Below are 27,710 nucleotides of genomic sequence, written 5' to 3'. Positions count from 1 at the left end.
TGATCTGGGGAGCTGACTCTCTATTTGCATTGCGCATAGCACATAGCAGGTGCCCAGGGGTACAAACCTGCCGCCCCCTGGGGAAGCATCGCCAAGGCAGTGGGGTCTGTTTATTTAACCATTTGCCCGCCTTCCTAAACAGGGAATGCGCCTTTCTCTCTTGTCGCCCCAATGCCAGCTAGTGAGGGCTGCTCTACACTCCTCAAGCTTCTCTACCCCACTTCTCGGGGGTGGGGGGGCAGGACCCACATCAGGACCCGATGCCCTCCTTGTCCCCACACAGCCTCGCTGAGGAGTACACCCCCCAGGTAAGCCCTGAGCCTGCAAAAGAGAAATTGCTGGGTTTTGCTCAAGTTCTGCAGAACGAAGGAGAAGACACAGCCCAGAAGTAACCTCTAAAAATCCCAGGAAATGAGGCAGGAGGGGTGAGGGGGCATCATCCCTGCCCACTTTGAAGGACCCAGTACAACCCTTCCTCCCCTAAGGAGAAGCTATCTGCCCAATTAGCCAGAGGCTTCCTCAGATGCCTGCTCCCCCACCCCCCAGGGCCTGGCACCTTGGAGCAGCAGGTGAGCAATTAGAGCCCCTTGCCCCCTCCCCACAGGCACCCAGGGCCACAGGGAGTGATTTCACCAGCTGGCTCTGGTTGGGATGGCAGAGACAGGAACTACCCACATGCAGCCACTCTGAGAAGGATCACAAAGACCAGCCCTGCCTGCTTGGGCCCCCCGTACCCTGGCTGGTGGCATGGCAGGATGGGCAATGCCCAGGGTCCTGTGCCTGCCTGGTGGAGGAGGGTGGAGGCTGGACCAGCCTTTCCTGGGCACTTTTGTATCTGCCCTTGGGAGTTCCCGCGTGTTCCCGGGGCAACTCACAGGAGAGATCAGGCTAGATCCTCCCTAGAGAGATGAGGAGGCACCACGAGGCACGCAGGCCAACTCCCACACAGACCAAGGGCCGGGACGGGCCCACGGCCATGCATGGCTGAGCCAGGATCTGGACCGCTGCATGCCTATTTGGGACTTCTGGTCCCCAGACCAAGAGAGAGTTCTGTTGATTAAATCACCCACCCTCCGGTAAACTTGTTATGTGCCCCAGGAAACTTATAGCTATCAAGGCACTTAAAAAGCAAATCTGTGATATCGCTCCCGCATGCTTCTTTACGGGTGAAATGACAAGGCTCCCAACAGGTCTAGTAACTCCTAGTGTCAACGTGGTGACGACCACAAACGAAATCTTGGGATTCCTGCAGCAACTGTCATGCAGGATGAAAATATCGGGGATTCCTCTTGGAGAAAAAGTCACAGGCGCCGCTAAAATAGCGGCTCGTCCGCATTTGCACTTTGCAACGTGCGCAAAGGAAGGAACACAAAGGAAGATGCTGCCTTCCCCACTCGAGCTGGGCAGCACCCCTACATTCTGCGTCCTGGTTCCCAGGACCAGGGTTGGGGCTGTGTCTCGGGTTCACGCTGCACCGGTGACAGGATCACCTGGCAGAGGTGGCTGGAGTCGAGGCTGTTCCTCCAACACTGGGGCCCCCACGTGCACACTCTGCTGCTTGTAACCTTGCGCAGGTTTGTAAGTTGTTGAAACCACCCCCTCCCGTCCCTAAGTCGGCACCCTCAGTCGTTGGGGCTGCCCTCAGCATTACAGGGAAGAAGTATCTGGAGTATTAGGCTAAGTACCAGCTTGAGCCGCCGCTGACGAAATGTTCGAAATGTTCGCTGTTATCAGAGGTGCTCAACCAATACTTGTTTGGCTGACTGGTTGTGTGTTTTGTTTTTTTATTTTTTTCTTTCTCTCCTTGAGTCTCTGATTTAGGGCAGCCTCTCCCGGAAAAGAAAGCACTTTTGATGAGCACCTGTCTGTTCTGCCAAGGAATCCTGGCCAGAGAGTGGGCAGAGGTGGGGTGGGGAGGGGGACTGAATGTTTATAACCTCTTGTGCTGGCTCTCCGTGCCGACTTTGCTATGTCTTTCACTTGAACCCCAACGAGCAGAGGGAGCTTCTCTATAAACCAGAATCTGTTTTCCTCTACAGAACACACAAAGAAAAGATTCTTCTAGGCGTCCTACAAAACTCACTTAAGAAGGCAGACTTTTTGAAGGAGATGTCATTGCATGTTTTGGTTATACACAAATAAAAGCTGCTAGTTACAGATGTGCATTCTGTGTTCATTAAAGAAACTTGGGCGGGACCTGGGTGCACTTGGCAAGGGGGATGATCACACGGTGTACAGGACGGGGGTACAGAGTATGGGCCCTACAGTAAAGCTTTTCCCACCAGGATGCCTGAGTGGCTCAGCGGTTGAGCATCCGCCTTTGGTCCGGGGCATGATCACATTGGACTCCCTGCATGGAGCCTGCTTCTCACTCTGCTTATGTCTCTGCCTCTCTCTGTGTGTCTCTCATTAATAAATAAATAAGATCTTTAAAAAAAAAAAAAAAAAGCTTTTTCCCACCAAGAAGGAAAACCCCTGGGGCAGCAGAGGAGCTCTGCATTACTTAACCATTCCTCTGTTTCTTTTTCCCTTTTTTGCTGTATGAAGTTAAGTGATCAGAAAATGACATTGATAAAATTGATAAAATATTGATCCAGCACTCCCACAGAAATGCCCAAATCTGGAAATAAAGGTGGGCCCTCCTCTTTCTTGGGGGCCAGAGAGAAAAAACACACTTGGAAAATGTTTCTGCTTTTTTTTGTTGTTGTTGTTGCAAACTGGAAGTTCACCATGTGTTTGTCTTCTTCACCCCTTATTTTATCTTAGCAACTTCTTTCCTATAAGTATCTACAGAATGAATTCCCCTTGAAACTGTCTTCCACATGGACAAACATGCTGCTTCCACCCACCTACCAATGAGATGAGTTTCCTTTCGGGTGTCAGAATCTCGGGGTGAATGTTTGCCTTTCTCCCAAAGTCCTCAGCCTCTCCACCTCTGTGTTAACTCTGTCCCTTACATGTGTTCAATGTTACAAATCCATTCCTGGATGTGGGTGGGGCATACTCTATAAATAAATCCTGAACTGAGGCATCCTCCAGCAGTGCCCCTGACAGGGGCCATCAGCCTCCACCCAAACCGGAGGCAGATTCCTGCCTTAGTGCCAGCCACTCCTTCCCTCCAAGGGGAGACCTGCTGGCCACGGAGGAGCTGCCCTCACCCCCAACTCAGGAGCAGCAGCTAGGATCAATAGCGTCACTTTGGGGCCCACTTAGTGGAAGTCAACCATTGCCTTGTAACTGGAGAAGAGGGTATCTGGACCCCAGCATTCTGACTTCACATCCATCTTCTTAACTTCTGTACCAGACTGGCTTTCCCAAGCGCTACCCTTCAGAATTTGGAGACACTACCCTGTTCCCCATAGCCTTCACTAGAAGGATGGCAAGGAGGGTCTAACCATTCTGAGGCCAATCCACAAGTACCAGCTGCCAGGTCAGTTCACCTGGGGCAGCCCCAACGGATGTATGACCGAGTGGCACAGCTCTGCAGCCTCTTATTTTAAAAGTCATATGCATCATCCATAAATTCGTTTGCTGCAAAATTTCAAGCATCCTGTCCTTTAGTTCTCAACCCAATGCCTTTTTATCTTTTATGAGTAGATTAAAAAATGGGTGGCTTGACCGTGGGACAGTGCAATATAGTTCCGCTCACTCATTTTCTTCCAAAGCTAATAATTAAGGTTGAACAAATAAACAGCAACAATGACAGCAAATAAAACCAAACCATCATGCTAATCAGTTCCCAAATGTCCAGTTATTTAACAAACAGACACAATCCACTTGGACAGATTCACCTCTGCTCAGATTCACCAGACAGACACTGTCTCCCTGGCCCATTGCCGGTTGACAATGGTCTACCTGCACCCATCTATTTATGTAGACATGTGCACACTTTCTGCATACCGGCTTAGGGACCAGACAAAAATACAAGCTGAGTAAGAAGGTAATAATAGCTTCATCCCTCCAAAGGCTGAAAGGACAGTGGCTGCAAGGCAAGGAGAGGGAGCCAGGGTGGAGGAGATGTCTCCCCAGGGTGCACCAGAGGCCTGACTCTGCCCCTCCTCTCTCTAACTGGAACAGATTCACAAGACAGGCTGGGCAGCCCTGGACACAGCTCAGAATCGCCTGGCCCCTCTGGAACCGTCGCTCCATGGATCTAGCTCTGTGGTCACGCAGGTTCTCCCGGTCCTGCAGAGCACTGGGTCTCTGGGGACTGAGGGAGTAACGGGCTGGATTTGTACAGCCCTCTTGGGTGCAGAGGGAGCTGGCGCCGGCGGGGAGGAGCTTGTCAGCGGCTTGCACCACACCTGGGCCCGACCCAACCTGTTCCCCATCGGTTTGGGAGCCTCCCCTCAGAAGCTGGAGTGGAGAGGGGTCAGCTGGGGGAAGGTCCCTCCGGGAATCCCAGCGAGGCCGGTCCTGGCCCCAGAGGCACTCTGGCAGGACCTCGCACCCCGTGGCAGCCCGAGCTCCGGGCGGCTCCCTGCCACCTGAGCAGTGTCCCGGGGGCCGGCTGGACTCCGTAGGGAGACCCCACGTCACCCCCTCACAGCTCCCGCACGCCTGCCCCCTCGTCGCGCCCCCCAGCTTGGGAGCCCCCGGCCCACCCCACCCCACCCCACCCCACCCCGCGCTCCGGCCCGGCAGGCCGCGCTGCCCCGAGGCCCTCGGCGCTTCCTACCTGGTGCGGTCGCAGCCCGGTGGCATCGACGCCGGCCGGCCCGACGCTGGCCCCGGAGTGGGTGCGCGGCGGCACGGGCTACCCGGGCGGGTTATATGGGCGCCGGGAGGGGAGGCGCCGCGGGCAGGGCCGGCCGCGGGCGTTAGCGCCTCGGGCCCCCGCCGGGCGGGAAGGCAGCGCGGGCGCTCAGCGCGGCGGGAGGAGCGCGGGCGGCGGCGCGGGGCCGGGGCAGAGGTGGCCGCCGGCGCCCCGCCCCCCCAGCTGGCCGCGCTCGAGTCGGGGTCCTGGGCGCGCTCGGCCCCGCCTCCTTCCCGCCGCCTTTTGGCGCGCGTCGCCCCCGCGGAGCCTGCTGGGCCGCCGGCCGGGCTGGACGCGGGCTGGGCGCCGGGGCTGTCCCGCGGGGATGGGGCTGCGGCCCTCCGCCAGCCTGGGGGCGCGGGCGGCGCGGGCGGGGGCGCGGGCGGGGGGCCGGGCGCAGCGCTCTCCGCGTCCCGAAGCCTCGCGTTCCCGCAGACGCCGCATTTCCCCCGCACCCGGGCCGTCCTCCCGCCCGCACTGGCGCTCAGACTCCGGGGAGCGGGGGAAGCGCCATCCTGGTCCGCGGGGTGTGCGCCCCGCCGCCGGGCACCGGGGTGAGGGTCGCGGCCCCAGGGCCAGGGGTTGGGCGCGGCCGTCTGCGCCGCGGCGGCTCGGGGGAACTCGGGGAGGGCGGGGCCGCCTCCAGGCCCCGCCCGGCAGTGCGGATCGGCGGGGACGCTCTGGGAGAGGCTCCCGGGTCCCAGCCCGCGCTCTTCCAGGGCGGAGGTTGCGTCCCTCGGCCCCCGGGAGTAACTGGTGACCCGCACCCCGCTCCCTGCCCTGGCCGCCGCCTGCAGGCCCCGGCGCCGCTTTCTTTCCTGCGTTCGCGCAGGTACGTGGGGGTGTCCGCGGCCACACGTGGGTCGTGCCCTGGGAGCGCGTCTAGGCGGGTGTTCCCGGACCCGCGCGGGGCGGGGCCTCGGCCTGAGAACCCGACGCGCCCGACGCGTAACGAGAGGCCCTCGGCGGCCCCCGCGGCGCGCTGCCTTCCGGTGCTCGCGGGACCCGTTATCCGCCTCCGGACCGCCGTCCCCGGGCCCGCGTGACCCTGCGTCAGTGTCGCCGGTGAAGTGAGCGCGAACCGGGCTGGTGCAGACCGGCTTCTGGCCGCCAAGGTCCGCATCTCACCTGGCGCACTTGGCTCACTTGTACACACCTGTACTGCTCACCTCCTGGTTTCGAGGGGCAGGGGGTAGGACCCGAGGGCGAATCGCATGCGCGGGTCCGTTTGGCCCAGTGCGGAGAAGGCCGGCACCGCCTACCTGGACGCGGGCGCGCACTTCCTACCCCTTTGTTCCAGAAGTTGGGGGGCGTCCTTGGGGAGTGGACCCGGGACCGTGCGCACGGAGGTGTGCGGGGGAGCCAGGCTGGGTCTGCGTTCTCAGACGGAGGATCGAGCGCAGCTGTCTGGGTCCGCGAGACCCGGTAGGCTGCGTACGCGCTGGCAGGGCCTGGCCGGGACCTGGGGGAAGTCTTGTTCGGGGAAAGAGGACTAGGGGTTCCCAGAAGGCGAGGGGGCACGGCACTCGCTGGGAGCGAGCGCGAAGTGCGCGATGCTGATGCAGGTGCCCGCCGCCCCGTGCCGAGGACCCCGGTCTAGGTCGGGCTCCCGCGCGGTGCCTCTCCTCTACGCGGGTCCAAATGCAGAGGGCGCGCGTGCGAGGAACCGGAGGGAGCGCGACGCCCGCCTGCGGAGTCAGCGCCCCATTGGCTCCCCCAGACCTAGGTGGTACCCAGGGGAGGCGGGGTAGGGTTGCCCGATGCAGCTGAAACATCTAGGGAAAACGAATGCGCATTTACACAGGTGCATATGCACTATTACATATATGGAGAAACACGTTTATATGTAAATATATTTACATCTAAGTGTTTATATATAGGTACACGTGTAAGAGTAAATACACACGGGACACCCATTTACATTTGAATTTCAGATAATTGGGTACTTTTTTTAGTATAGATTTGTCCCATGAAGTTTTAGAAACATTTGTCCACAAAAATGGTTCGTTGAAAAAAAAAAAAATGGTTCGTTGTTCGTCTGAAATTCAATTTGAGCGCGCGCCCAGCGTTTTTCTGGCAACCCTGGCGGGAATGGACAGCGAGTCAGGAAGGAGGGCGGTGGGGCGGGGCCGCCTGAACTACAAGCCCCACAATGCCGCGCGGGCACCCGGGGCCCTGATAGGCTGCGCCATGCTTCCGCTCTCCGTCACTTCCGGCCGCGGAGGTAGCGGTTGCGGCCGTCCCAGCTGCACAGAAGCGCGCGGCCCCGGGGTCTGCGGTCGCCATGAACTTCTCCGAGGTGTTCAAGCTCTCCAACCTGCTCTGCAAGTTCTCCCCGGATGGCAAATACCTGGTGAGCGGCGTCGGGCCGAGGAGGGGCAGCTCGGGGGGCCGCGGGTACTGGCCTCAACGAGTGGTCCCTGGCGGATGCCTGCAACCGGGGCCCGGGGCAGGGAGGGGGACTGGGGTGGGGACCCGGGGTGGACACCGGGGAGGGGGACCCGGGTGGACACTGGGGCCGGGGGCCGGGGTGGGGACCCGGGAGGGGGACTGGGGTGGGGATCCGGGGTGGACACCGGGGAGGGGGACCCGGGTGGACACTGGGGCAGGGGGCCGGGGTGGGTACCCGGGGCAGGGGGCGGAGGTGGGTACCCAGGGTGGACACCGGGGCAGGGGGCTGGGGTGGGTACCCGGGAGGGGGCCGGGGTGGACATCGGGGCGGGGGGGGGGCCGGGGGGGGTGCCCAGAGCAGGGGGCAGGGAGACGGAGTGGATACCCGGGGAGAGGGACTGGGGTGGATATCCGGAGCCTGGGTGGATACGCGGGGCAGGGGACTCAGGCAGTCCTGCTCTAAGTCCTGCTCTAAGCAGGGGCCCCCAGGAACTGGACTTGGGCAGGTGTGAGCCTCCCTGCACCTCAGTTTCCATCTGTCAGAGGCAGATAATGGCAATGCTGTCTCCACACATTTGAGGATACGGAGCATATCAGCTCACTGTTGTTATTTTGACGCATAAAGGCAAATATATAATTCCGTTGACTGGACCCTGGTACAGTAGTGCAGCTGCGTTGTCTTTCCCAGGCTTCTTCCCCGGTCTCTACCGTGTGCCAAATAAGTGGTTGAAATAATAGTGTTCTATGTCCAGATAAATGGAGTTGTCTGCATTGCTTTTATTTGAGCTGTTAGGATTTGAGCTGTTCATTACCGGGCGAGAGAATGGTGCTGAAGTCACCGAGCTCCTCTGGACAGGAAATGGAAGTTTTGAAATGTACCAATATCATCAGTGTATATGCTTAGAACCTTGGGTGGGGGAGGCGGTAGGGGGGATAATTGACATGGGAAATCCATTAAGAAAAAAATGATGCCTTACAAAAGGGCATTTGGTTCTCTATATGAACTTATTGATGCCTTATGATTCGTTTTCAGATTGAGGCTTATTAACATTCCTGTTATTTGTCTAGCTCTTTGAGAATATAACTCCTTTATGGAGGCATTATTCTAAATCATGTAAATTAGCATTCAGCTTAAAAATACATAATGTCTTCTGCTTAAAGTTCACCCCAGAAACCTTGGTGTATTTTTCAAAGTGCTCCCCATATATTGGTTTTATAAAAATCCCAGTAAATTACAGAAAGAGACTATATATTAACTTTCTTTTTGTTGCTCTTTGGGCTTCTACACTCTAGTGAAAATATAGCAAGAAGCTTGATAATAATGTTACTGGAATCCTGTTCTTCAAAGCTCTCCTAAATCCTGAAGAAAGTAGGTCTGTGTTGCTATTTTTAATATCTTGCAACAGATTTTTTTTGAAGATTTTATTTATTTATTCATGAGAGACACAGAGAGAGGCAGAGACACAGGCAGAGGGAGAAGCAGGCTCCATGCAGGGAGCCCAACGCGGGACTTGGTCCTGGGTCTCCAGGATCAGGCCCTGGGCTGAAGGCGGCGCTAAACTGCAGAGCCACCCGGGCTGCCCCCTTGCAACAGATTTGATGTGTTTTTACAGAAGTTCCATTTCATAAGGAGTTCATTGTAACTGATTGCAAAGCTACAGTATGACCCATGCTTGTTCTAATCTGCAGTTGCCCTCCCCTTTCCTTTTTTTTTAAAAGAGATTTTATTTGAGAGGGAGAGCACAAGCAGGGTGAGGGGCAGAGGAAGAGGGAGAAGCAGGCTCCCTGCTGATCATGACCAGGACCCTGGGATCATGACCTGACCTAAGCCGAAGACAGATGCTTCACCGACTGAGTCCCCCAGGCACCCCTCCCCTCTCCTTTGGACAAGGACAACTCATGAAGCCTTTGTAAGACGTCTATTCATAGACCACAAACCAATAATCTGGTTTGATCTTGATAAGGACCAGAAGGAAGCCGTTACCGTTTAAAAATCAGTTAAACTGTGGTATAATCTATAGTCAGCAGATGAGTAAACTCAAATTGTTTGCTTAGATGTGGGTATTATTAACAAGTATGACCATAAACTGTCTTCAAGAAAACAGTGTTGACTCTTGAACATTTTGCTAGTCAGTATCCAGAGTAAGGCAGTGCGGCTGTGAGGAAAGCATCTCTGCTTCTCCCTCCTATGCCAGGAAAGTGTGGTCCTCACCCCATACGTCTCCTTTGCTGTCACACTGCTGCTACACTCACTGCACTGCTGACACTCGCGGTCACGTTTGCCAGAAGCGGGGTGTTCCACAGCCCTTGAACCTCCAGGATACTAGTGGGGTGTCCATTCTGGCACTGTGTGCCTTGAGCCCCACAGGTGGACTGTGCCCACCCCACCTCACATGCCAGCCACAGTAGCAAGCCTTCAGGTTACACACAACTTCTGTCTCACTGGACTGCGAGTCCCACATTCCCACAGCACTCTCGGGTTTGATGACTCTTCCAGAGTGGCTCACAGAGCTCAGGGAAACAGTCGCTTGTGTTTGTGAGTGTGCTAAAGCATATGATAAAAGAGACAAGTGACCAGCCAGATGAAGAGATACGTAGGACAAGGTCTGGGAGGGTCCCGAGTGCAGGAGCCTCTGTCCCTGTGAGTGTGCGCTGCATCACCTTCCTTACGTGGGTGTGTTCACCAGCCTGGAAGCTCTCTGATCCCTGTACTTTTGGCATTTTACAGAAGATTCCTCATGATCATTTATGAACTCTATTTCCAGCCCCTCTCCCCATCTCCAGAGGATGGCATGGGGCTGAAAATTTCAAGTTTCTAATCATAGCTATTGGTATTTCTAGGGACCAGGAACCCACCTAGAGTTGCCTCATTAGAACAAAAGATGCCTCTTTTACACAGGAGGTTTCAGGGGCTTTAAGTGTCCTGTGCCAAGGCTCAGGGGCAGAGACCAGAGTGTATGTTCTGTTACTTGGAAGTAAGCGAGTGTTTACAAAAAGCATCCTTACGTGTCAGTGGTCCTCACCAAGAACCCCGAGTCCTCATCCTCACTTCCTATGGCTTGTCTGTAGGTGGTCCAAGCAGCAGAGCACTTGGTTAGTTCACAGAAGAGCTCGACTCACAGTGCTTCCTACCTTAGTTCTTCAGGTTTAAGTAGGAAAGGAGTAGAAAATGACTCGAGTAGAGAGTTTTAACAGAATACTTTACCCTGGAACATAATTTTAACACATAGTTTGTATGTTTCAACTGTGTCTTTGTGTGAACTTCCCCTATGTTTGGAGTGGGCAATACAGTTGGTGAACATGAGGTCATCCAGATAGAAGATGCTGCATCTGAAGGGAGAGAAGGAAATGGAATTCCTGGATGGAGGGGAGCGCGGATATCCCACAGGCTCCCTTCCTTTGGATTGTAGACCATCAAGGGCTTTCTTTTCCCTTTCTAGGCTTCTTGTGTGCAGTACCGGTTAGTGGTCCGCGATGTGAACACCCTTCAGATCCTTCAGCTGTACACATGCCTGGACCAGATCCAGCACATCGAGTGGTCGGCGGACTCCCTGTTTATCCTGTGTGCCATGTACAAGCGGGGGCTGGTGCAGGTGTGCTGCCCTCAGGGCTCAGAGCCAGGAGCCTTCCTGGACAGAGTGATCATGTTCTGTGCCCTCATAGTTTGGGAAAAAAAAAGAGGCAGTGTAGCTCAAAGCTAGTTTTCCCTTAAAAGTATAATACTTTTCGTGGTTTAAGTACTTTCAAAACGAGAAAACACTTATATTCTTAATCTGTAACCAAATAGAATTCCATAACAGGAAGTGTTCACAGTGTTCTAGCAACTTGGGCGTCACGGGTTTTGGGAAGTGGTAGATGTGGTGTTTTTTTATAGATCTAAAGTGAACCTAAAGGGGCGCTTAGGGCTGGTGAAGGTATAAACTTTAAAACTCAACATAGCAGATTTGCGCAGAAGTGAGGCTCCGTGCTGCCAGCAGGAACCGGCCCCTCCTCACGGGAGATTTGGAAAGCTTCCCTGGGTTGTGACTGGGAGCAGTTGACGGCCAGCTGTGTTTAGGCTTGGGTAGTGAGCTGATCTGTCGCGGTTCTGCACTTCTGTGTGTTGCAAATACAGGTGTGGTCCTTGGAGCAGCCGGAATGGCACTGCAGAATCGACGAGGGCTCGGCCGGGCTGGTGGCCTCATGCTGGAGCCCCGACGGGCGCCACATTCTCAATACCACTGAGTTCCATGTAAGTGCACAGGCACACGTCTTGAATCCATTCCTCCTGAAATCACATGGTAGTGGTTATATGGGTAAGTTTTGAAGAAAGATGTGTGTCTTAAATCATCAGGGTGTTAAAATCACACAGTGTCGTTAGATAATCTTTCTGCCCAATTTTAAAGAAAAATAAAGCAGATTTGTAAAAAAATTCTTCAATTACATTCTTAGGGATTTAAAAGGTTCCTTTACTTTGACAGTAGAAGGTGAGCTTCCCTGTGAATGAGTTTACATCTTTCCCTTACGAGGCCTGACCTGTGACCATCGGTCACTGCTTCATCCACAGCGTCCACCCTGGTGCTCCTCCAGGCCACTGGCACTGCCCAGGGGCCCCACATATGGAGACAGGTGTTTGAAATCTGGTAATAAATCCGAGCTAACCCGGGGAGTATAAATATGACTCAAGAATATATAAATACAGGGAATTTGGCAAATATAAGGTATGAGGGTAGAAGGTCTTTGGTGTCAGTGGTGTTTGTTTTAAATGTAGAAAGTTCCCTGAATCCCTTTATCAGTGTGCTGTTAGAGGGGCATCATAACCCAGTGTTTGGGTCTGAAGCCCCCGAGGGCCATCTGAGGTCTGGGCTGCCAGCTGCCCAGTGTGTGCATGTGGCAAGGGGGTGTGGGGTGTATTTGTTCACAGCCATGAGGACGCGGAGTGACCCTGTGGGGTATCACCCAGTCTTTCCGGGTCTTTCTCTTGTTGGCATCATTTGGGATAAGGTTTGTACCCAGCCTGGCTGGGATGGCTGCTCCAGATGGCTGTGTGGCTCCACACGGCTTCTGCTTCAGTTTGAAATCCTGCTTTAATCTGACATCTGCTGATAGAAGCTCTTGGAGAGTGAGCAGCAAAGGGCACTCAGTTTCCCTGTGGTCTACACATTGGCCTTTTAAAGATGTTAAAACTCGGTTTCCAGATGCGGTGATTTTAGCTATGTATAAAGCCTCGCCTGACAGTCCTCATGATCAGAATTGTTGGGGCCAGGATCCAGTCTCCAGATGGGCATATGCCACGGGCCCTCTGCCTCCCTTACATCAATATGACAGAGAAATCGTGCACCTTCTGGATGAGATTCTGGGGGTATGAGAAAGGAAGGCCTATGTGTGTGCTTCCCCTGGTGCCCGAGAACAGAGCCTCCCAGCGACCCTCTGACCCTGTGCTCATCACGTCTTGCCTTTCTTCAGCTTGTGTACACACTACTGTTTGGTTTGCATTTATTTTATTTAAAGTTTACTTACATGAATTCATCCTCTGTATTCTGTGTCTGTTCCCCCTCCGTGGTTGTCCGTTCATCCATGTGGACGGTGTGGCTGGTTCTTCCATCCCTCCTAGGAGAAATCATGTGCCTCTGCTGTTGCTGGGCATTTGAGGTATTGGGATCCACATTCTCCAGAGTCTATTGTACATGACCTGTGTTGAGATGCCCTGTCTTGGGTGTAACCTTGGAGGTTGCCTGGTTAGAGTAAATTGCATTCAATTTTCCAGAGCATTTGTATCAGGATTTATTTGTTTATTGCTTTTTTTTATTTATTTTTTTCATGAGAGAGACACAGAGAGAGAGAGGCAGAGACACAGGCAGAGGGAGAAGCAGGTCCCATGCAGGGAGCTCGATGTGGGACTCAATCCCAGGACTCCAGGACCACATCCTGGGCCAAAGGCAGGGGCTAAACCTCTGAGCCACCCAGGGATCTCGTTTACTACTTTTTTAAAAATATTTTATTTATTCATGAGAGACACAGAGAGGGAGACACGCAGACAGAGGAAGAAGCAGGCTCCCTGCAGGGAGCCTGATATGGGACTTGATCCCAGGACTCCGGGATCATGACCTGAGCCAAAAGCAGACGCTCAGCCACAGAGCCACCCAGGCATCCCTGTATCAGGATTTAAAATGATTGCCAATCCAGTAGAGCTATAGTGCTATTGCATTTTGGTTTTAATAATCATTTCCCTGTTAGTGAGGTCGAATGCTTTCATATCTTGTTTTACATGCCTACACATTCTCACACTTCATGTAAATATATGGTTCAGGGTCATGTGGAGTCCATAACAATGTGTGGTGTGAGGTGGGGATCAATTTTTATCTTTTTCCCAATAACATTTTCAAGAACTGAATTTCTTTATATTTACAGAACATGTCTGATTTTTTTGAAGTTCTTTTTTTATAGATGTTATTTGTTTGAGAGAGAAAGAAAGTAAGTGCAAGAGAAGGGAGGGCAAGGGGGAGAGAACCCCGAGCAGACTCCCTTCTGAGCACAGAGCCCACACAGGGCTTGATCCCACGACCCTGATGTCATGATGACCTGAGCTGAAACCAAGAGTCAGACACATAACCAGCTGCACTACCCAGGTGCCCCAAACACTTGACTTCATCCTGCTCTCGCTCCATCGATGTGCCAGTTGCACACTGTTTAAGTCACGGGTTTATAGCACGTCATTGTCTGATGGGTCTAGCCTCTTCGTTGCCCTCGTTCTCTCAGGTGTTTCTCACATACTCGAGGCTGTTACGAACTGTTGTATCATCATGGTGAATTGAACCTTTATGTAAATCACCGTTCTTCATTCCTCATGGACCTGTTTGCCTCACAACCTGCCTTATTGGCTGTTGGTGTAGCATGGCCTCCTGGTTCGGGTGCTCGTGGTGTTTCACTCCTGTTATGTCCCACGTTTCCATGTCTGTGAGTCTTGGGGTCTGCATTGTAAACAGACTACAGCCGCCTCAACAAAAATAAACTGACAAACTTTCTTACACCTCCACAAAGCCAGGTAAGGGCTGGTAAGCAATCCCACTCAGCGAGAGCAGTGACCCTGTCCACCCTGAGGCTGGCCCCAGGACCACATAGCCTGCAGGCTTCTGTCACTCAGCACCACTGTCATCCGGGGCCTTAGCAGCGGCTCCTGGTAGCTGGGTGCCATCACACTGCACAGGGATGGGCATTTGCTTTCTGTCCACCTATCCACGCGCAGTTGGGCTGTTCCCCATGTGTGCTGTGATGGACACAGTGCAGTGAACATGCACATAGGAATCTGTGCACACGTCCTCACGTCCTCACTCTTGGGGAGATACCAGGGGTGGGATGCCTGGGTAGAGTGCCAGGAGGGCTGCCTTGGGGGTGGGATACCTGGAGGTGCCCATGGACTGTTTTAGGAAGCTGCCAATGGTTCTCTCCCATGCCTGCCACCCTTGCCTGTGCCTGCTCGCCCAGGTGAGAGCTCAGGTGTTCTGCGTTCTCATTAACACTTGTCATTCCAGGTTTCTGTTGTTGGTCTCTGCTGTGTCGTGTCTCCTTGCAGTTTTGTGTTTTCCTTATGACTGATGACGTTAAACATCCTTCACGCACTTGTTTTTGTATGACTTGTCCATATCCTCTCTTGAATCTTTATCAGGTTGTTTGTCATGTCATTCAGTTGTGAAGCTTCTGGTGATACTCCCTGGACGCAGGTCCTCTGTTAGGTGGTGTTTGGCAGGTGTTTTCTTCTGCTCCATGGCTTGCTTTCTCGTTTCCTTAAGCTTCTTTAAAAGAGCAGAAGTGTTTCATTTTGATGGAATCTAACATCCATCTTTTTTCTTTTATGTTTTCTGCGTTTAGCATCTAAAGAAATCCCCCCCCAACCCAAGATCAAAAAAGAGTTTACTCTGTTTTCTTCTAGGAGTGTCATGGTTTGATGCCTACGTTTAGATGCAGGACCTATTTTGAATCTTTGTCTTCCCCAGTTGCACTTCTGTCAGCAGTTGTCATGTGTGCAGGTCTGTGTCTGGACTCTTGTTCTATTGATCTGTTAGCCTGGCTTTGTGCATATAGCACGTTCCCTGCTTACTGTGCCCAAGCCCATGTGAACTTTCCAGCTTTGTCTGTGTTCAGAGTCAGCTGCTGGACGCTCCAGGTAGTGAACTTCCGTGTTGGCCAATGGCAATGGCATGGAGACAGTTCTCAGAAACAAAACTAGGAATTGGGGTAAATAAATTGTGGCTATTCTATTCACTTTTCAACTATGAAAGGATCTAGAGGGTTATAGAAGCTCAGTATTAGATGCAAGTATAGACTAGTGTTTGAACACTTGAATGTTGTGACACAGAGGCCTACGTCCCCTCTGAGGTCTTTTTCTGGGGACACGTGTCCGTGTCCACCCCGCCAGGCACTCGGGGACAGGAGAGGTCAGGCGGCTGATGCCACACAGTGGTCACCCCAGAAGCCCCATGTGGCACAGCCACCGTGCAGGCGGTCCTGTCCTGCCACCTCCTGCTCATAAGTCTGCTGAGGCACAGGGGGAACCAGGCAACCTCACTCAGTCCTGGGGACACCCATAGTCCTGGATAGCATTCCCACGTGAACATGTTTCCTGGACTACACTGCTTCTGCAGGTCTGTTACAAAAGGAAAACTGTTACTTTGAAATTCCAAACTAAAATGCCCTTATGTTTGACCTTGTGTCGCTCACATAATGGTCACAAAATGAAAAGCAAATACCAAGAACATGAGATTTAGCCACAGTAAACTGTCAGAAGAAAAGAGCCCTGGAGCTACTACTGCTTTTGATTCTGCAGTAAACCGCGCACTCGGGCCACTGGTGACATGCTGGTGACCTCAGGCAGTCTTTCGGAACCTGCTGCATCTTCACTGTGTTCTTTCCCCTTTCTCTCAACAGCTGCGGATAACTGTCTGGTCCTTGTGCACAAAATCTGTGTCCTACATCAAATATCCTAAGGCCTGTCAGCAGGGTGAGTCGGCCGAAGCTGATCTGAAAGCCATGTCTCTGTAGTTTGGGTTCAGAGATTCAGGGAGGGGGTGCCCTGTTCCATCCCTGAGGGTTTATGGGCAGCGTCTCAGCACAACACTGGCTTGTCTCTCTGCACCCATGCCTGCTGATGCTTCTCTGTGATTCCCACGTGTGTCTCTAGAGGATGAGGCAAAATCTCAGTGGGTCTAAGGGCCTCAAAGAAGCAGGCTATATGTGTGGTCCCCATCCCCATGTCGTAGGACTGGGGCCAGGCCCCACCGTTCACGCCTCTCCTGAGACCTCCGCGCCCCCCTCCCCTCCCCAATCTGAACTTCAGGCCACTAGGCCTCCTGTCACCAGCCCGGTGCTTTCTGAGCCTGGGGGAGGTGCCACACACTGGGCCCAACACTGTGTGACTCCGGGGGGCTGCCAGGCCCCAGTGGACACCCAACCCTGAATGTGCAGTCACGTGTCTGTCATTGAATAAGCAGAAGGAAGCCTTACGTAATTTGAATATTTCTTCCATTTTTTCTGTTGTCATTAAGTTTGCGACTTGAATTTGAATGAAATGTGATCGCACATTCATTTTTTATCTTTATAACTTGAGTATGAGTGTCTCTCCAGACAGCATACACATTTCTTGAGTGGAAACAACAGGTATCTTGTGTGTTCTTCTGGCTCACGAAGTGTGAGCTGTGACCTGGGGCTTTTTGAGCCCAAACAGGTCTGGAAAATATAGCTGAGCGTTTTCTCCCAAAGTTTATTTCCAGATTCTTACCTTAAATTTACTTCTTCCAACTAAGTACTTTCATTCAAAAGTGAAAATAAGTGTAATGACCAGCTGACTTAAAGCCAGCGGAGTTCCCTATGCTTTGCTTTCTAGGCGTGTGACAACCCGTCAGGGGTCATTTGAGGTCAAAGCTGTATTTCCAGTAACATTCTGTGGCTCTTTGGGGCTCTGATGCCCTCGGTTTTCCTGCACACATCTCGCCAGCTGGGGGCCTGGGGCATGTATGGAGCAGCCCAGGCTGTAGAGCCAAGACCACAGTCATGGCTCCGTGGCTCCGCTGTGGGCCGCGTGCACCCATCCCTTCCCGCATCCTCTGCAAGTGTGATTCCCCTTCCTTGGCCCTGGACAGCAGGCCCTTCTCTCACAGGGATCACCTTCACCAGGGATGGCCGCTACATGGCGCTGGCAGAGCGGCGCGACTGCAAGGATCATGTGAGCGTCTTTGTCTGCAGCGACTGGCAGCTCCTGCGGGTAGGAGGCGCTTGATCCTGCAAGTGGGGTGGCCAACATGGGTTCCCAGCTGCTTCAGGACACTGTCAGGAGAGCATGCAGCACCAAGCTGTCCTCGCGCCAGAATGCAGGGGCTGTGTGCAGCTTTGCAGGCCACCTGGCATGCAGAGGAGGTGACAGGCATCATCGTGAGCCACTTTCCTGGGGTCATACCATACCACTGTATGAGGAGGAGGAGGAGGGCCTGCTCTGGGCAAGATGCCAGGGTGCCTCAGAGCCCAGGGCACAGAGCCCTGCCCTGGCCAGGCTTCTATCTACAGGAGGTTGGAGGCAGAGAAGCCTCCAGAATGGGAATGCCCGTTCCCTCAGAGCACCGAGGAGGCCTCCCCAACCAAGCATGGGTTGTCCTGGCAGGATCTTGCCTGAGTTGGCCTTACAGGGGTGAGGCTGAGCCAGGCAGAGGGGGGAAGAGAGAGGGGCACGTGTGGCCAGTGGTGCTGGGCCTTACTGGGCTCTGTCCTGCTGGGGAGGTTCCAGCCACTGGCGGCCAGCCTGGGACCTCTTCAGTGTTCAGGCAGGATTTTAATGGCAGAGGGACAGAGCTGTAATATTTTTGCCCATTTCTATATAAGTAAATATATAACTAATGTATTAAAAATATCAATCATAAATTGTGAATCTGTTTAAGGAAAACACTTTCCAGTTGAATTTGTTTCTCTCTCTTGCCTTCGGAAGCACTTCGATACGGAGACCCAGGACCTCGCAGGGATTGAGTGGGCCCCCAACGGCTGTGTGCTGGCAGTGTGGGACACCTGTCTGGAGGTATGCAAAGTAGCCAGGTAGGCCTCTGGTGTGTTAAGCGCATCCACCTGTGTTTACCGGATGCTTTTCAAATGTGGCGGCTCGGTTAGTTTCCTGGGCTCTGATGCTGAGCAGCAGCCCTTTGACCAGAAAGTCCTTCCGTTTGTGGCCAAGGTCCATAGGTCACCCCTGTGGGAGGGCCTGTCCTGCGGCACTGTCCTCCCCACTTCCCGCTTGCTCTCCGAGGGCCCCCCCACCCGCAAGGCACCTATATGCTTCCCATGTGGGGCCGGTGTGCGTCTCACCAACCACAGTTTCTCCTGCAGTACAAGGTCCTGCTTTACTCCTTGGATGGCCGGCTCCTGTCTGCGTACTGTGCCTACGAGTGGTCCCTGGGTGTCAAGTCAGTGGCCTGGAGCCCCAGCAGTCAATTCCTAGCGGTTGGAAGCTATGACGGGAAGGTAAGGACAGGGTGGTGCCCTCCATGACACCTGGGGCACAGCTCAGGCCAGGCCCTCATGCTCCCCTTCCCCCCTCAGGTGCGCATTCTTAATCACGTGACTTGGAAAATGATCACAGAGTTTGGGCATCCAGCAACCGTCAATAATCCCAAAATAGTAAGTCTGGAATGCATGTTTCCTTTTGAGCAGTATTTGGGGAAGGGAGGCAGAAGAATACTGCTCTTTACATCACGTTGTTGATTGTGATGTAGGTACTTTCATCACCAGAAACTTCTGTCATTACCGCAGTTCATGCATCAGATGCCACCAGTGCTCTCCCTGTCTTCCTGTCCACATTCACAAAGGACTGGAATGGTGTCCTTGCCCTGTTCTCCCCCACTACCCCCAGTACCTCCCACTTGCAAGCACTGAGCATCTGGAGCTGGGGGACCAGGCTAGAGAAGTGGAGATGGGTGTCCCTGGGGCAGGCAGGGACAGGCAGCCTGCTAAGGGGTTACAGGGTCGGACACCGGGAAGAAGTGATACAGGATCTGAGGGAGGAGCGGTTCAGGCAGCAGGAACAGGAAGTGCAAAGGTCCTAAGGCAGGGATGTGTATCCATTCAGCAGGGCACAGACTGACCTCAGCCTTGGGGAGCTTGACCACAGATGAGAAACATGAGTAAAGATGGAAGGAGGGTCGGCAGGGGCAGGGCTACAGGTACCAGTGTCGAAGGGAAGGGAAGGGAAGGGAAGGAGGGATACCTGGGGATGTCAGGCTCAGGCAGAGGTCCTGAGGCCAGGGAGGTACAGACGAGCCAATCAATGGTCTTGGGAGGCCAAGACCGAGCAGGCCAGCCATTTAGCCCGCAGCCCGAGCGCGCTCTAATGCTGTAGGGCAGGCGGGGGGCTCCTTCACTTCCTCCGGCACAGGCCCGTCAGGCTGCCAGTCACAGATGCCCCTCGTTCCCTCGGCCTGTGTCTGTTAGTTGTGTATAAACCTGCAGTCGGCAGCCACTGAGGGTGCTGAGAACCCCCACAAGGGAGTGGGTGCTGCTGGGCCCCGTCTGTCCTGTCACCAGGGTTGGCATGCCTTGTGGTGCCGTCATCACATCTGCTCCCGCCCGTCCTGAGCGGGGTGGTGGCAGGACTGTCCTGTGTTCCAGGTTGTGTATAAGGAAGCTGAGAAGAATCCACGGCTGGCCCTGGGCCGCCTTGCCTTCCCCCCACCCAGAGCAGCGCCTGGCCCATCCTCCACCACCGAGAGCAAATGTGAGCAGCAGGCGGGGGGTTCACTTTTTCTCCTTTTTTTTTTTTTTATGAGAGACTGCCATTTGTTCAGGTGGAATTCAGACCTTTCTTTTTTTTAGAGTTTATATATTTGAGAAAGTACACGTAGTCATGCACAAGTTGGGGGGCAGAGGGGGAGGGAGAAGCAGATTCCCTGCTGAGCAGGGAGCCAGATGTGGGACTCGATCTCAGGACCCTGGAACATGATCTGAACTGAAGGCAGATGCTTCACCCACTGAGCCACCCAGGTGCCCCAAGACATTCTATTTTTTTTTTTTTAATTTTATTTATTTATTCATGAGAAACACAGAGAGAGAGAGGCAGGCTCCATGCAGGGAGCCCGATGTGGGACTCGATCCCAGGACTCCAGGATCGTGCCCTGGGCCACAGGCAGGTGCTAAACCGCTGAGCCATCCAGGTGTCCCTAGACATTCTATTTTTAAGGTACATTTTGCTTTTCCTGTAGTAGCTCCAGCCAGCATCCCTCCAACCCATGAATCAGTAGACCTGGGGAAATGTTTTGTTGATTGCATCTAAGCACTGGAAATCTCATTTTTGACAGCTGGTCCTCTGAGGGCAATTTCTTTAATGGATGGTAAAACCCTTGGATGAGCCAGGAAGAGGAGGAGCCGTTAGTAACGGGGGCCCTGGAGCTGCAGAGCTGGGTGTGGGGCCTGGGCAGGGCGCCTGTGCCTTGGTTCCCACATCGGTACAGCGGGCAGAACTTTAGGATGGAGGAGATGTTGGAGCGGCCCCTGGGCCAGGCCGTACCCCACTCCCCCAGGCCCAGTAAGCACCCCGAAGGGGGAGGCACACCTGCCTACTTCATCATCATCTTACAACCTTCTGCTGCTGGTTTTATGATGTGTGGTATTTAAGACTATTTTGTAGAGCAGTTTAGGTTTACACCAAAATTGAGGGGAAGGCATGGTTTCCCACACACCCCTCCCTCATGTGCGCAGCCTCTCCACGATGTAGACCCCGTGGTGGTGCGTTGGGGACACCGACAGGTGACACAGCTCCCAGCGTGGGACCCAATCCTGTTAAGCCCCCACCCCACATGTTAACGTGACGTCAGCTTTCCCCATTGGGGCAGGCAGCAGCCCACATGGGTCAAGCGGTGCAAGTGCTGCCCTGAGGTGGAGATTGCAGTGTCCCCTCTCCACGTTCTAGATGAGATCGCCTCGGTGCCAGTTTCCTTACAGACTTTGAAGCCGGTTGCTGACCGAGCAAACCCGAAAATTGGAGTGGGAGCACTGGCCTTCAGTCCAGACAACTACTTCTTGGCGACAAAAAATGGTCAGTGGCTGCGGCCCCGCATCCTGTCCTGTTTCCTCCAGTGCCCAGGTGTTCAGACTGTATGGGAAGAGACCCTGGTAACAGGCTTCCCAGGATGTTGTGTCCTCCCGTCTTGTACTGGGACATTGTGCCCACAGAAGCTTCTGGAGACCAGGCCTTGTCTGCAGAGCAGCAGCAGGTTGACCGCTGTGCGTCAGTGTCCCCTGCCGCTGGGCTCTTTTGTTCAGTAGAGAACAGGGCCTGGGCACCACTATGGCTGCTGGTTTGGTTTATACAGGAAGGGGGTTTACGTTTTTAAGGGCTTTAAGAACAACCATCCAATGTGCCCTTGTGGCCTGTGAACTGGGGTGGGGGGTCCAGCCTGTACAGATGCCGGAGTGGCAGCTGTGCCCCTGGGTCCCTTGGCCTGCCCGTAGTGTCCTCTCCAGTGTGGATGCTGAAGCAGGCAGGGGGTGGTGAGGAACCCAGGACCTGCCCTGTCTCCCCACCCTCCTTCAGACAGCATCCCGAACGCCGTGTGGATCTGGGACATACAAAAGCTGAAACTCTTCGTGGTCCTGGAGCAGCTGTCCCCAGTGCGTGCCTTCCAGTGGGACCCGCAGCAGCCCCGGCTGGCCATCTGCACGGGAGGCAGCAGGGTGTACCTGTGGTCGCCGGCGGGCTGCGTGTCAGTGCAGGTGCCCGGGGAAGGTGAGCATGGTATTCTCGGCCCGCCGTAGGCAGAGCCCTAGCACACTGGCACATTTCTGCAGACCTGGACACTGTGGCTCACGTGAGAGCCTCGCTCAGGATCTTTGGGTAAACCTCACGGCCAGACCCCAGTATGCACATCTGGCAAGGGCCCTGAGGTGCTCAGCTTTTCTGGGTGTAGGAGACCCCCCTGAATGGGCATCTGGGGCTATAGCTGGGGCTCTCCAGGCCTGTTCTCTGCTCACAGGATTTGGGACTGTGCTCACTCTTTAACCCTCTGGCCACCTGTCTCTCTAGGTGACTTTCAGGTGCTTTCTCTGTGCTGGCATTTAAACGGAGACTCATTGGCCCTCCTCAGTAAGGATCACTTCTGTCTGTGTTTCCTGGAGACTGAGGAGAGGGTTGGCACCACCTTCGGACGGCCAGGTGACCACACGTAGGACCCATACGTATCCAGGCCTGGGTGTGAACAGAGGGAAACACCCCCCGGCACCTGCCGGCTGCAGAGTCGGGACCAGATTTCTCTGGGGAGCTGCTGCAGCTAGTGGCCCAGATGAAAGGACTCGCTTTTATTTTTCTATAGCATTTTTGTAAATATGTATGGTATGAAATGAATTTTTATTTAAAATAAATATTTGGTAATTCACAAAATGGCTGATGCTTGTGTTGGTGAGAGGTTTGGGTTGTGGAAAGGATTTCTGGTTTCAGGTCTGGGATCACTCACAGGAAATAACTGCCCCCCAGCAGCTGTTTGTCCCTCAGATAACATCCTGTCCTGCTCTGGAGCCTCCACTCCCCATCCCTGGAGTTTTCTGGAGAACAGGCTTGGGTTTCACATAGGGTGTTGGGGCATGTTCTGGAGTGCAGGGACGGGAGCCCTGAGTGCTGAGAGGGTGGTGCCCCACCGGGGGCCACTGGGTCAAGGTCAGCTCTGCAGGGAGTCCACCCTGGCCTTCTGTCCAGGGAAATCCCATTCACCTCTACCTTCGGGTGCTTCTGACGGCAGCTGGGATTGAGGAAGTGGAGGAAGTAGGATTCCAAACCTGGGTTCGCCATCCTGGCTACGGGCTAGCTTGCACACCACTGTCTGGGTTTCCCCATGAGAGAGCTGTACCAGGACAGGACCCCCGAGGATCCAGAACAAGCACAGCAAATTGGGAGCTTTACAAAGCTAACCGCTTCAAGGAAGGAGCGACATCCGTTCAACTGTAAATGTCTTTACTATGAGACCAAAAGCAAATGCTCAAGACCCAGGTGGTGTGGAGGCAGCCTTCCAATTTGAGCAGGCTGCTGCATTTGGATCACATCCATGCCGACCAACGCTACACCAGAGTTGTAAATAAGGAGGAGGAAACCAGTGAGCCAGCACTTCAGTTGATAACAAGCGCTCCCAGTCAAGCCAGCAAGCCGAGGACAGGTGGGAGCACGAGCAGCATGCTGCAGTTCCCACGGACATGCTCTGCGGGATGCCACAGCTCGGGCGTGTTCAGGGCAAGGCAGGCGGCCTCGGGTCTGCATGGGCGCGGTGGGGACCCAGCCGAGTGTCAGCAGCATGAGAGACAAGAATCTGACAAGGTTCCTTCCTTAAAAAGCAAACTGAGCAATCCCCATTTTAAATGTGACTATGGCAACCCAAACCTAGAACAGGCATGGGTGTCAAATTGTTTGCAAAGAACTATCAAGGTAACTCTCATATCAATGAATTGTCTACACACGACTTCCTGCGAACTTCTGGGCCCGGGAAAGATGCCATAGGTATGAACACGATAATTTTAGGAAAAGTAGGACTTTAGGTCAAACATATTTACACAAAGCTACTATTCACTAAGGAGCCAACAAGCAGACTGGTTTAGTTCACTAGCCTGCTGGCTTGTTTTGCAGTAAGCTTTAAAAAATGGATTACATTTCAAAATATAAAATTTGACACCAAGTAGAAAGGTATTTGCAACTATAGGCACCGGGGTCTCAAGGCTTCCGCCGGGTATAAGCATCTGCACAGTTGGAAGTGCTAGCAGGGAGGTTCCGGTGGGAGCACATATTTATTAACATGCTAGAGGGCTGGGGGAAGGGCCACGAGAAGCCACACAGAGACGCTCCAGGAAAGACATGGAAATAAACTCTAGAAGATGGAATACTGGCCAAGACGGGGACGGCTAGACTCACTTTGCTCTTTGTGGCTCCTATTACCCAATGTTCAAGATTCAGCTAAAGTATAGAATCCATTTGACTATTCTACTCGCACTGTGCTCCCTAAGGGTTAACATCCCCGACCCTGCAGGGGCCTTGGAGCCAGCTTCAGGTCTGCTGCCCAAGCCCCCAGGTACACCCGTGGGGGGCAGCTAGAAGCCTATTTTGCCTCTGGTCATGGAATAACCCAATTTAGCCTCGTTGTTAATGAAGGACATTAATCCCACGTAGGTCTCGATGAGGAGAGGACGCTCCAAAACCAGTACACCGTTGGCTTGTCCTGGCAAGGGACTCTCTTTCTGGGCTTTCTTGACAGCTTGGATTAACATAGCTTTGAAGCTTTCCAACTTAAAGAAAGAGAAAACAGGTTGCCAATCAGTCATCGACACCAGAAAAAAACCCCACCCATTTCTGTGTCAGCCTTGCCCACTGTCCCCGGGAGAGACGCCTCTCCAGCCACATGATGGCTATCCCTTGGCTCACGGGGACAGGCGACAGGCCTCGCAGAGCCTTGCCCTCCGCAGGTCTGAGCTGCTCTGTCAGGGGGACGACTTCATCCTGCCCACCACCTGCTAGGCCACCTAAGCAGGTCGAAGGGCACGGCTGGCAGGCGGGGCCCACCCATGTCACTGTCCTCTCCGGCTCAGCAGACTGCTGGCCAGAGTCCTTCTGTGTCCTTCTCCAAGGCCATCATGGCCACCAGGGACCACATTATAGAGCTACGTTGACCAGGAACCACCAGCCACGTGAGGCTACTTAAACACAAGATAACTAAGACTTTTAAAAGAAACTTAAAACATTTGCTTCCTCGGTTTTAGCAGAACAGTTCAAATGGTGCACAGCCACAAGCGGGAACCGTGGCAGGCAGGCCTGGCCTAGGATGTCACCGTCACAGCTGGGCAGCACCGCTCCGACGGTCTTACTTGGCACAGAGAGGCCGTCTTCTCATCCGCACCGGCCATCGGGTGCTCTATGAACGTGGCGTAGGGCACGTTGGTGGACCAGGGGTTCCACCTGTTTATGAACGAAGGGCGGCTCTGCTTGTCCCACTGAATGCGAATCCCAAAACCTTCTCGCCTATGGAGAAGAGACAAAGACTTCACGCAGCAGCAGGCCACAGAGCGCTGGGCAGCCCAGGCAGGTGTGGGCAGGTGTGGGACCCGGGGATGCTGCTTCACCGCCGTGCTGTGCTGGTCAAGTCCACCTTTACACAGCACAGCTTAGGGGGCAGGGAAGACCATGTAGGTGGACTGGGACACAATCGACACGTTTGTCACTTCAGGTCCCCCGTCCAGAAGGCCTGGAGGCTAGCTGGCACCCAGCTCAGCACAGCTTCCCGACCCAAGCAGACCCCTGCAGCCAAACTCTGCCTGGCCGTCCGAAGTCACCCGACCAGACTAAAGTCTAGGCTCCCGTGTTTCACGACACTCCCTTCCCCAAGCTGCCTGTTAAACGCTCGGATTTTACTTCCAGGGACATCTGTAAACAGAAAAGGACAGGCTACCTTTCTTCTGTTAAACTTCGACTAGAGCAGAGTGTGAGGTCACGGTGTCACCCTCTCCTGGCCGGGGATAAAATGCTGAGTTAGCCCCATCCTAAGATGCCAAGTCAGGCCTGCCTCCAGGGCCTCAAGCTCCGTCTGCTACGAGCCTGAGAGCCTCTCTCGAGCCAGGATTCCTCCTGGGGCACCTCCTCGCTGACGCTGGGCGTCGGCCGCGTGGGGGCTGCCAGCACTGACTACCGACCCCGACGCCGGCTCCCTGCTGAACACACTTACTTGTTGAGCGACTTGGGGGGAAACTGGAACTCCCCGCAGGAGATGGTGTCCACCGCGCTGAGGGCTATGCGGACCACCTGCTGGCACTGCAGGCTGATGAAGTCGTACTTGCAGATGAGCAGCGCCTGGTCGGTGATGAGCACCAGCCGCTCCTTCTCGTTGTTCCAGTGGTCCACCCTGCGGGCCCGGCCGCGTCAGCCCCCGCCCCCGGCGGCCCGGCCCCGCCCCGCCCCGCCCCGCCCCGCCCCGGCGGCCCCGCTCACTCGGTCAGCAGCCACACGCCCTGGATGTCGCCGTCCTCCACCGGCCGCACCACCACGCCGATCTCCTCCACCGCCTGCTCGATGGTGCCGGGCTGCGCGGGCGGGGCGGGGCGGGGCGGGGGGGGCGGGGCTCAGCGTCCGTCCCGCCCCCCGCCCCCCGCCCCCCCGGGACCCGCGCCCCCCGCCTCACCCGGAACACGAAGTACTCCTTGACGCGGGCGCGGCGCGTGGGGTCGTGGATGCTGAGCGGCCACAGCGTCTGGCGCAGCGGCGAGCCCGCGCCCGGCCGCCCCCCGCCCCCGCCCGCGCCCGCGCCCCCGCCCGCGCCCCCGCCCGCGCCGCCCGCGCCGACCTCCTCGCCGGCCGCCAGCACTGCCGTGGGGCTCGTGCCCGCCGAGTCCACCGAGTCCCGCAGCTGCAGCATGGCCAGGCCGGCCGCAGCCCCGGACCCCGACCCCACACCCCGCCGGAACAGGCCGCCGTCGCCTCCGCCGTCCCTGCCGCCCCGGCCCGCCCCGGCCCCGCCCCCTGCCCCGCCCCCGGCCCCGCGGGTCGCCGCGATTGGCTCCGCCTCGCCAGCCCCCGCCCCGGGCTCCGCCCCTGCCCGCGCCCAGCGGCCCTGCCAATTGGCTCGTCCCCAGCCGTCTTCCACGATTGGTCCTCCTCGCCGCCAGTTCGCACTCGCTCCGCCCCCTTCGTGCCGGAAGCGCACGCCGCGCGCACGCCCATTTCCTCCCGACGCGACCGGGAGACGGGGCGGGGCCCAGGCTGGTTGCCAGGGAGACGCAGAGGGCGCGCTCCGCGTCTAGCGCCAGTGACCCGCGGCCCCCGCCCGCGCCCCCGCCCGCGGCCCCCGCGCCCCCTCCCCCGTATCCGCACCCCGCTTCCAGGCGCCAACACCCCCAGGCCGAGATCTCCGCCTTACCCCCCCCCCCCGGCCGCCCTGGCCCGGGTAATTGCCCCCACCCCGCAGTCACTGTCCCTGGACTTGACCCGCCTTCGCCGTCTCCACCCCCTCTCCGGGGAGGCGCCCCCCCGGTTCCCCACCATGGTTGCCAGTGGCCACCCTCGCGGGACCCGGGACCCTCCCCGCCGTCAGAGCCCCTTAGACTAGCCGGACTCCAGAAGGGCCGAGGCTTGCGGGGGCCTGTCCACATGGCAGGCGTGCCTGGGGCACCCTGGCTCCCAGACCCTGGAGGCACAGGGCTTTCCTGGACACCCGGGCCTTTCCCGGCTGCAGGTTCCGGGATGGAGGTGGAGGCCGGGCCTTGGGTCCCGCGCTCTGACCAGCAGAGTCCTCACTGAGCCTAGGAAAGCGTCCCTCTGCGACCCCTGTTTCACAGAAGGGGACACCGAGGCACGGGCCGGTCACTTGCCAGAGCCACTCATGAAGGGTCAAAGCAGGATTCACTCTGCGCCCCTGCTCCCGTCCTCTGGACACTAGAATTGCATCTTCCTGTGGGAGAGACCTCTGGCCCTAGCTGGCGCCACCCTAGGCTTTGGGCCTCCCTGTCAGGACCTCATGGCCGTCTTCATCACCGTCCTCCTGGCAGGAGCCCGAGGACTGTGCATCCAAATCCTCACCCCGCTGGTCACTTGAGA

The 27,710-nt window shown here is 55.4% G+C and overlaps 3 protein-coding genes across 7 annotated transcripts in view; 1 reads left to right on the top strand and 2 right to left on the bottom strand.

The window, feature by feature from the left end:
* Window positions 1–4,787, bottom strand: part of TP73 (tumor protein p73) — a 63,033-nt gene extending 58,246 nt beyond the window's left edge. The window contains exon 1 of the mRNA XM_038537743.1: window positions 4,679–4,787. The gene's annotated coding sequence lies outside the window, so the exon portion shown is untranslated. The remainder of the gene's footprint in view (window positions 1–4,678) is intronic.
* A 678-nt stretch (window positions 4,788–5,465) lies between these two features.
* Window positions 5,466–22,532, top strand: WRAP73 (WD repeat containing, antisense to TP73). 4 transcript variants are annotated; one of them, XM_038537735.1, is made up of 12 exons: window positions 5,466–5,588; window positions 10,588–10,740; window positions 11,262–11,378; window positions 16,052–16,124; window positions 17,263–17,384; window positions 18,099–18,185; window positions 18,491–18,625; window positions 18,704–18,781; window positions 19,769–19,874; window positions 21,066–21,191; window positions 21,690–21,881; window positions 22,179–22,532. In XM_038537735.1, exons 2-12 carry the CDS (start codon window positions 10,717–10,719, stop codon window positions 22,319–22,321), a joined length of 1,203 nt encoding a protein of 400 aa, XP_038393663.1. In that variant the 5' UTR covers window positions 5,466–5,588; window positions 10,588–10,716; the 3' UTR covers window positions 22,322–22,532. The 4 variants fall into 4 exon arrangements, with proteins under 4 accessions (XP_038393663.1, XP_038393662.1, XP_038393661.1 ...); XM_038537734.1 differs by lacking the exon at window positions 5,466–5,588 and adding an exon at window positions 6,952–7,109 and having other exon boundaries at window positions 17,281–17,384; XM_038537733.1 differs by lacking the exon at window positions 5,466–5,588 and adding an exon at window positions 6,952–7,109 and having other exon boundaries at window positions 17,266–17,384.
* A 550-nt stretch (window positions 22,533–23,082) lies between these two features.
* On the bottom strand, window positions 23,083–26,614 carry TPRG1L (tumor protein p63 regulated 1 like). Of its 2 annotated transcripts, none has more exons than XM_038537737.1 (5): window positions 26,461–26,614; window positions 26,109–26,200; window positions 25,846–26,022; window positions 24,992–25,145; window positions 23,083–24,415 (listed from the first exon to the last, which is right to left on the bottom strand). In XM_038537737.1, the coding sequence occupies exons 1-5, from the start codon at window positions 26,530–26,532 to the stop codon at window positions 24,221–24,223; spliced, it is 690 nt and encodes a 229-aa protein (XP_038393665.1). In that variant the 5' UTR covers window positions 26,533–26,614; the 3' UTR covers window positions 23,083–24,220. The 2 variants fall into 2 exon arrangements, with proteins under 2 accessions (XP_038393665.1, XP_038393664.1); XM_038537736.1 differs by having other exon boundaries at window positions 26,299–26,570.
* Window positions 26,615–27,710: the final 1,096 nt, after the last annotated feature.

Source organism: Canis lupus, chromosome 5 (genome assembly GCF_011100685.1).
Source record: "Canis lupus familiaris isolate Mischka breed German Shepherd chromosome 5, alternate assembly UU_Cfam_GSD_1.0, whole genome shotgun sequence".
Taxonomy (NCBI): Eukaryota; Metazoa; Chordata; class Mammalia; order Carnivora; family Canidae; genus Canis; species Canis lupus.
This window is presented reverse-complemented; position numbering and strand designations above follow the sequence as displayed.

Coding starts and splice junctions, on each gene's coding strand:
- TPRG1L (XM_038537736.1), bottom strand. CDS start 26,532: ATGCTGCAGCTGCGGGACTCGGTGGACTCGGCGGGCACGAGCCCCACG. Junction 26,023..26,108: donor GGCGTGTGGCTGCTGACCGA/GTGAGCGGGGCC, acceptor CCGGGCCCGCAG/GGTGGACCACTGGAACAACG. Junction 24,416..24,991: donor AGACGGCCTCTCTGTGCCAA/GTAAGACCGTCG, acceptor TCTTTCTTTAAG/TTGGAAAGCTTCAAAGCTAT.
- WRAP73 (XM_038537732.1), top strand. CDS start 7,041: ATGAACTTCTCCGAGGTGTTCAAGCTCTCCAACCTGCTCTGCAAGTTC. Junction 11,379..16,051: donor TCAATACCACTGAGTTCCAT/GTAAGTGCACAG, acceptor TTCTCTCAACAG/CTGCGGATAACTGTCTGGTC. Junction 17,385..18,098: donor GCGACTGGCAGCTCCTGCGG/GTAGGAGGCGCT, acceptor TGCCTTCGGAAG/CACTTCGATACGGAGACCCA.